This window comes from Oryzias latipes, chromosome 1, assembly GCF_053564925.1.
Source record: "Oryzias latipes strain Hd-rR chromosome 1, Olatipes_Hd-rR_3.1".
In the NCBI taxonomy this organism is placed as follows: Eukaryota; Metazoa; Chordata; class Actinopteri; order Beloniformes; family Adrianichthyidae; genus Oryzias; species Oryzias latipes.
The window spans coordinates 10,486,346-10,494,506 of record NC_136237.1 but is presented as its reverse complement, the minus strand read 5'-3'; the positions used below and the strand labels follow the sequence as shown (position 1 = coordinate 10,494,506).

At 47.1% G+C, this 8,161-nt stretch overlaps 1 protein-coding gene across 2 annotated transcripts; it reads right to left on the bottom strand.

Annotated features, from left to right (window-relative positions):
- Positions 1 to 186: 186 nt before the first annotated feature.
- dcaf15 (DDB1 and CUL4 associated factor 15) lies at positions 187 to 7,940 on the bottom strand. 2 transcript variants are annotated; one of them, XM_020705242.3, is made up of 13 exons: positions 7,762 to 7,940; positions 7,127 to 7,224; positions 4,981 to 5,119; positions 4,798 to 4,904; positions 4,576 to 4,721; positions 4,339 to 4,500; positions 2,527 to 3,069; positions 2,354 to 2,445; positions 2,139 to 2,261; positions 1,726 to 1,808; positions 1,557 to 1,661; positions 1,376 to 1,491; positions 187 to 818 (listed from the first exon to the last, which is right to left on the bottom strand). In XM_020705242.3, exons 1-13 carry the CDS (start codon positions 7,900 to 7,902, stop codon positions 781 to 783), a joined length of 1,893 nt encoding a protein of 630 aa, XP_020560901.1. In that variant the 5' UTR covers positions 7,903 to 7,940; the 3' UTR covers positions 187 to 780. The 2 variants fall into 2 exon arrangements, with proteins under 2 accessions (XP_020560901.1, XP_011477286.1); XM_011478984.4 differs by having other exon boundaries at positions 187 to 609; positions 7,762 to 7,935.
- Between the last annotated feature and the right edge of the window lie 221 nt (positions 7,941 to 8,161).

The following is an 8,161-nucleotide window of genomic DNA, read 5'->3' as shown; positions in this document are numbered from 1 at the left end:
AAAAACAAACTGTTGCTTCTGAGGAGATCTTTCTGTGTCAAAGCCGAGCCTCCCCATTTGGGACCAGTTTGGTTTGGGAGTCTCTGGAGGCCCCCGGGTTCGGATCCTCTTCTTTCTCTGAGACTGGGGCTGCAGGTGCCCCAGACCTCCTGCCCAGTTTTTAGGTGTTAAAAATAAAAGAGTGAAAACCTTTCAAGAGTTTTATTTTAGCAAAAATATCTGCAGAATGGTAACTTCTACAGGAGTAAACAAAGAGGGTGAAGGTCTTTGTCTCTACTCCACTGAAGAACAAGTAGAGTCCCTTCACCTATAAATACGGCAGACTCAGCCCGGCCCCTGGGGTGCTTCTGACCCGGAGAGCCGGGTCCTAAAGCAGCTGTTAGAGTTTTCCATGAGAAAGATGTTTGTTCAGCTCCGGCTTTCACAGAAAACAGATAGAAGGTTCTGCTGACACATTTTTCGTTCGGGTCTTCTGAAATCGTGCAGCTCCGGAACCCGCGGCGATCAGGTTGCGCTCGCGTGTTACGTTAACTCTGGAGCTCCGCGTCTTTCTTCATAACACAATCCAGGTGCAGCGGTCGCTGTCAGCCAACACCTGCAAAGATGAACCTGCAAACCAGCAGACAGTCGTGTTACCGGCGGCAGCATCATGATGAGGCTTTAATGCTGGAAACCTGAGGCTAAAATGAAACAGTCGACTTCCCTTTACGGAAAATGATTTGTCCTTTGATCTGTGGGGACTGTCTTCATTTGGAGCTCCTGTCTGATGATCGGTTCCCCTCAGCAGAGGGTTGGGTTTTTGTTTTTTTGGCTGATGTCTATATAAGCAGATTGCAACCATAAGCACTTGTGATGCAGGACTCAGTTTACTTTGGTGTCACAGGACCACCTCAGTCTACATGAGAACTTAAAGAAGCAACAAAGGAGCTTCAGAGGAGGTGAAAGAAGAACCTAATCCTCCTTCCACCTGCACATAGCAGAACCCCACTATTCTGGACCAGAACAGCAGATGTCCGTTTCCTAGTGCGAGTTGCACTGAGATTTTACAGCAGATTTTAAAAATGTGCAAAGTCTCATGGAGTCTCTAACTGATCTCAGTTTAGTTTTAATGAATCAGAACTGAGGACTTGGTGGTCCATGAGAAGTGATGACAAGAATCTGGAAACATCACTGTGTTCTGCCATAAGAAGTCACATTTATGATTGTTTGTGATTTTCTTCAGCTGGTAGTGAGGCAGAACCAAAAAAAGGAATCCTATTAAAAGAGCTTTTATCCTGTCATGGTTTTTTTAATGCCTGACAGACCGGATTCAGGGAAAAGTGTCACCGTGCCATGGTCAGACATAAAGTAGAAGCTGCAGGTGGTTCTGTCTCACCTTTGTGCAGCGCCTCGTTGGTCATGCGGTTGATGTAGCGGGAGCTGCTCTCTGGAAGCAGCCACTTCATCACCGTGTTGACGCAGGACTTCCTGTAGGAGCTCCACACGCTCCCACTGAAGGAGAAAACACTGTTAACACGCCCACAGCTCACCAACACATGTCTGCAGCAGACCCTCACCTGGTCTGACCCCTGACCTCCGTCAGGTCCCCCACCCCCACGGTGCAGCACGCTCCTGTGTTGAGGTCCCAGCAGACCTGCAGGTTGGAGTGGTAGGTGTTTGGCCTGAAAACAGAAGAACCTGCAGTGAGAAACCGTTCACGCACAGACCCTGGACCGACAGACGTACCTGCAGTGCTCCTGGTCAGAGGTGGAAAACGCCAGCAGCAGCAGACCGATGTTGATCATCACCGTGTTGGTTTCTGGACAGACCTGTCAACATCAGAGCACAGCAGCTGAGCTTTGTGCAACCAGAGAGGCTGGTGCTCCAGAGGGACCTCTGGAGACCTGTTGAACGGCTTCTCAGAGTCAGACTGCTGGTCAATGTCACCCTAGGACACCGGCCAAGTAAAGACAAGAGAGTAGAGGTCAGAGTGAAACAGCTACTGAGAGAAAACTGGAATGAGAGGATCAGTCTGAACAGAAGTCTTTAGAAATCCTGATTAAAGAAGTCATTTATGTGTCATTCTGAGATGCTTAGCTGTTTGGAACTCCAAAACTCTGTTTACGTGTCGTGAACGGGCCGGACTGCAGAGTGCTCACCTCCAGAATCACAACATCATAGTCGCTGAAGGAGCAAAACTGTGGAGCCCAACTGGCGTCATTCCTGATCACCTCATTGATGAGATACTCAAAATCCAGGGTCAGCTGTTCAACACAAACACTCTAGTGGGGGAGGGAGGAGCATGGTTAGAGCTCTAAGATTTCAGCATCACTAATGACAGCAGAGCCTCAGCTGCGGTTCTGCAGACACTGACCTGTCCATCATGAGGTCCAGTAACCAGCTGTAGGTTCCGTCCTTTCAGGTCCGTGACCGTGAATGCCAGCTGCACTTTGTCATCTTCATATCCTACAGAGGAAGATGATGGAAGAAAGAATGAGAAGCGGGAAAAACCATCACCTTCCACTTCTCCATCTGTCCATTCCTCACCTCCTGAGGGCTGCTCTGCTGCCCCCGGCTGCTGCAGGCGGTAATGCAGGCGAGAGTAGTTCACATATCCAGGTTCAGTGGAGGTGGAATCCTGGGAGGAGGATGCAGCTGAGGTTGATGGATGCAGTGATGAAGATGGGGCAGGTGGCAGAACAGGTTCAATGCTCAGTGGATGAGTGACCCCCCCACACAGGCTTGATGCTGGTGGTGAGCTGGTCAGCCGTCCTTTACAGTCATCTGCTTCTTGGAAAGTCTCAGCGTTATTCCCTTTATCTTCTGATGGATGGTTGGGTTCTTTCTCGCTGCATCCAGTGGTCCTTCTGTCCCCCTGCCCCCCTCCCTGGGCTCGCCTAAAAAGGTCAGCAGCAAACTCGCGGGCACGCATGGCTGCTTGAGAATGGCTGGGGGAGCAGGGAACCGCAGCAGGCCTACAGTGGGACGGCCGACTTTCAGGAACCCCCTGAGGTAGAGAAGACGGCGGTGAGGAGGAAGATGCTGACGGAGCCGCCCCCTTAGTGTAGAGGATCTGAGACGACTGCTGCCCTACAGGTGACATGGAAAAACAACCACAGCAGCAGCACATAAGCAAACACACTTCTCCAAAATCTCTGTTTAAGATAAACGATTGATTTGAGAATTGAATGTTCATATGAATAATGATGTGTTTACAGCCGGACTACGTTTCTACCACAACATGGGTGCAAGGGGCCACTTTCAATGAATATTCTGTAACTGCCTGTTTCAGGCTTCCGTGTTCAACACTCTTGTTCACACATCGCCATGCAAGCTTCTACGACCGTGTTGGACTCTGGGTAATAGATAATATTCTGAGAAGATGTCTGTACCAGAGACCACAGGTGAAACTCGCCTGCAGCTTGAGAGCGGTCCGCTGCAGAAGAATCAACACGCACCCCCAACACACTTGTGTGCGCTTCTTCCTCCTACACACGCAGCGCCTGACACAGTCATTCTACAAAACCTATATAGTTCGTGCATTAGTTAGATAGGTAGTAGTTAGTTGTTACTGTTGTTTGTCAATAATTACAATTACAACAAACTGTTGTTTGTTGTAATTGTATTCATTTTTGACGCGGCCGCCGGGGGATTTTGTGTTTGACGGAGGGGACACCGCGCCCCTTGCTGGTTCATCACCGCAGTGATCAAAAATCCCACACCGCCACAGCTCTGATTGATCATGAAGGAGAAATGAATCATTTCAGTTTATTTCCGGCTATAATTCTATGACACCATGTCCTTTATTTATCGGAATAGAGCTGTGAAAGAAAAAGCCTGCAGCAAGATTTATGGGATTTGCTCCACTTCTGCATTTCGCATCATCATACCGGATAGGCGCTAGTAGACAGTAGGAAAATAAAATAAAAGGAAGCCCCTCCCTGCTCGTCCAGTGTGAACACTGTGGGCTAAAGGGGGATTCCAAAACCCTTGTTTCAGTCAGTCTGAAGCTGGCATCAGTAGCCTGTTCCGGAAAGTTTCACTACTTTCATCATTTATGAACGCAGGTGTCGGTGCATTTGCACATTTCAGAGACCTAATGGCGTGGGAAAGGTTAGCAACATTAGCAAAGAGGCTATTTTTGATGGTGGTAAATCTGCTTTGAGTGCAGCTCCAGGACAAGAAGAAAAAACTGATCTGTTTAAGCACAGAAAACAACACTTCATCCTCCTTCAACTGGGAGGAGGAGAACAGGGAGGAGCGCTCCAGCATCTGCACAAACCCCCGTGGACCTCTGAAAGAACTAGCTGTGGGTTGGTGGTCTTTGGTCTCCAGCAGCTCAGAGGAAACGTGTCTGACCTGAACAGAGGGAGATGCCACAGGCCACCAGAGAATAGCTGGTGTTCAGCAGGATGACCTGGTCCTTCTTTAGCTGGAAGGCCGGCTGAAAGGTGGGGAAGGGGTAGACCACCTGGTATCTGCTGTTGAGCACGTATCCGTGCTCCAGGCATTCACTGCTCCCTGTGGAAACAGCGGGAACATCATAGAGGGAGGCGGCCTGCAGAGAACGCTGAGGCGGAGCGGTTCTGTGGTTACCTGAGCGCACGGTGGTGGCTGGCGGGATCGCACTGCACTGAGAACAGGGTCTCGGAGGAGGCATGGAGGCAATGGTGATGTAGATGTCCCTGTTGTTCTCGTCACTCATCATCAGATTCATCAGCACAGAGCTGGAGCTGCGAGTGCTGCAGACACAAACACCGCCTTAAGCTGGAACGTTCCACTTTGTTTTAATGGAGAAAGGTTTGGTAAACGTTTTACTTGAAGCCAAAGATGACGATTTTGGAGTGGTCGTTAGGCCACTCGCACACAGTGAGGTACAGGTCACTGTAGATTTCCTCTCCTGCAAAAAGCCGCACATGATGGACCTGAAAACGAGAGGCAGGTGTGAGTCTGCGCAGACGCAGTCCGCAGCCAAGACGCTCGTGGAAATGCTCCCTGCACCTGTTTGAGTCTGCTGTGCAGGTTGAACTCCCACCAGTACAGATGGTAGGTGTAGAAGCAGAAGTCGTCGTCCTCTCCACAGTCACTGGTGTAGGACAGAACGTAGCGGCCACATTTGGTGAAGCCCAGGAAGATGTGCCTACAGGAAGAGAGACGTTCTGCTGTCAGCCCCGTGGTGAAACATGCCAGGCACAACATATGATGAAGATGAAGGACTTTAACATTGTCTGGTGTGAACCAGCAGGCTTAAAGCTGCATTTGTAAGTATCCAATCCCAAATGATGATTAAATATTCTGCTGTTTGAAAAAAAACATTTGATAGATGAAATATTTGAAGAAGAGCTGAAAACACAGAGGCTGTTCAAACAACTATTAGGACCGATCTTCAAGTGAGTCAAACTTTGAGGACTTGGTTTCATGAACAACTAGGAGGCGAGGCATCAAGGAGAAAAAAAAAACAATCCTGACAGCCTATGGAAGCATCCATTTTGGAATAATGGCCTCTCATTTCAACTTCAAGTGGAGAGGTACAGGATTTAGACCTGAAGAACCCAACAGAACTACAAGAGCAAAGTCAACAAACAAGGTTAAGAGAGGAATGTAACAGAAGTAGAGGAGCGTTTTCACAAAGAAGCTCTAATAGATGAACATGAACGGGTTTGGGAACAGAGAAGACCCCCATCAGACATCAGGGTCTGCCAGTTTAAGCAGAAGATGTTTGAAGAGCGAAACGAGAAAAGCAGCAGTCTGTGATTCAGCCTTAGAACACAGAATGTTCTTCAGATCGGGCTTCAACCAAACCAGATGCTGTGATTGTTCTCAAAGAAAGCAGAAAGATGCTGCAGGTGTTTCCACAGCTTAAAGAAGGTTTAAGGAGACAGAGCAAGAAAACTGGTTCTGTACACAACAAAAAACAAGCTGCAGAAGGAACGGAAGCCAAGTTCAAAGAAATACAGTGGAACTTCCTGGAGTTTAGTGGTCAAAAAACTGTGAGGAAGCAGCTTCAAAAACATCCTGATCTTCTGAAAGAGCAGCAAGACTTCAAGCAAACAGTAGATGTTTTAGGAGGCCCGAAGTTGCAACACAGAGTTTGGTTATATGGTTATCGTAAGGCGGCTTATTGTTCCAAAGAAAGTTTTCAGTCTCAAAAAAGTATTTTGCTTGTAACTAAGCTAGATTTTTGTTAGTAAAGGTTTTTGTTTGGTAAGAAGGGTTGTAAATGAGGCCTTCAGATGAAGAGCTGGATAAAGAGTTCACCACCTGTGACAGACGTCAGAAGATTGAGAGATCCCCCCACCCTAAAAAAATACACACAGCGATCTTTGGACAGATGACCGAAAACATGTAGAGGACCCTCAGGGTGCCTGCACTACAACCAAAACATGTGAATAAAACTGCATTTCCTTTTTCACTAAAACATAAAACTTTTTTGATTTTGAAGGTTTTGCAAAGTTGTCTGATGGTTTAATAAACATGGTTTAAAATCCCACTCCAATCCTCTTTTAATCCATTTTAAAAACCTTCTTTTTTATTATGATTAAGTCGGTTTTAGATTAAAAATAAAAAATAAAATAAAAAATCGGTGTCGTTTTCTAGGGTGATTTCTGCAAAGAAGCAAGAGTTGATTGGAAATTCTGCTCCCGGTTATGGGGAGAACTTTCAGCGGGGAGGAAGCTCACCCCCATTTCCCATCATCCAAAGCTTATCCCCTCACAACCCAAATCTAACATTACTGCTGCAACAAAAACAGCTAGTGATGTTGGAGCTATCCAGCTGTACAGTTTTGAGTCCGGCACCAGCTCAGGTGAGGAAAACAAAGACGTACATGGATCTAGTCGTTGACAAGTGGATGCATCGGAATGGAGCGGAGCAGAGCAGGAAGCTTGTGGCCCACCGATTGTTGCTTCTGCGTCACAGCTACAAGCTTTTACAAACAACCTTTTTTTTTTTATCTGCTCCTGATTTACAATGTTTCTAATGAATACTCAGAAATGCTATTTGGAGCTTAATTTTTTTTAGAAATCTACTCCAGCATGAGATTTTCATTGGAGTGGGTCTTTAAGTTAACGTCCAAATATACTAGCTGAAAGATAAACATGAAGAGTTGTAAAGGTGCTGTGCAGTTTGTGCGTTTGTTTACACTGACCCCGCTCGCAGGAAGTCCTCGCTGACGATGTTCTTGAGTGGGACACAAACCCGGGGAGGCAGCTTCCTGAACAAGCGCTGGGAAAACTGTCCTGACAGCTGTGAAGCGCACAGTGAACAGCTGTAGTTACAACAACTCACCACTACGTCACCATCAACGGCGTGTGGCGCTAGAGAGCTGTCAGCTCGCTGGAGTGAAGCTGCACTACATAAAACGTAGTTTTCAGGTGAATGCTTTTCAAAGTAGGCCGCTACGTGGACAGGTGTGCACCCCAGGGTTACACGAGAAAGGCAAACTGCTGTTTCCGGTTACTACAAACACACCTCTGCAGCTTTTCTGAAGCTAGCTACGCAGCAGAGACACCACACTGACTGGCCCGTCCGTCAGGTTTAAAAGGAATTGTTGTATCTATTCCTATTGGCTTTAAATGTAAAGCAAAAAACAGACGTAAAACTTGCGTTTACTAAATCTGCGTTTCTGTAGAGGTTAAGGGATAAGCATATTAGTTTCCTGGCTCGTCCAGCTGTTAGCCGCTAATTAGCATCGTGCATCAGAGAGGGCCTTTCCTGAAAGACTTTCTGGTTCTAAACCAATCTTTTGGGTGTAAATTACCGAGCCATAACATTCACGCTAACCTTTCCACGCATTAGAAGCTTTACGACATGGTCTTTGTGTTTCCTAGGGGTTGTCTCCTTGCTGTGGTCCTTTTCAGATTTCGAGCTGGGCGCCATCTCCCTCCTCACTGTTCCTCCCCGCCGAAACGGCCCTGCTGCCATTGGTTGTCTTCCTGCTCGAGCCTATTCTGATTGGTTCAGAGATCCGTCAATCAAAAGGATGACAAAGGAAGCAAAACACAAGGTGACGCCGAGCAGGAAACTCACGAGCGTCACAGACAGACAGGTGAGTTCTCAGCTGTGGGAGGGACAGCAGAAATCAAAAACAAATCCAAATTCTACTCTTAATAAAGTTAAATCACACCAAAGTATTTGATGCTATTATTAAAAAACGAAGGAAAAAAACAATCGTCTAAAATTA

What these genes read in the sequence shown, in the direction of transcription:
- dcaf15 (XM_011478984.4), bottom strand. Translation starts at nt 7,902, where the DNA reads ATGGCAGCAGGGCCGTTTCGGCGGGGAGGAACAGTGAGGAGGGAGATG. An exon ending in AGCAGAGCAGCCCTCAGGAG is followed by an intron (nt 2,446 to 2,526) that starts GTGAGGAATGGA and finishes CTTCCTCTGTAG; the next exon opens with GATATGAAGATGACAAAGTG. An exon ending in TCTGACCAGGAGCACTGCAG is followed by an intron (nt 1,662 to 1,725) that starts GTACGTCTGTCG and finishes TTCTGTTTTCAG; the next exon opens with GCCAAACACCTACCACTCCA.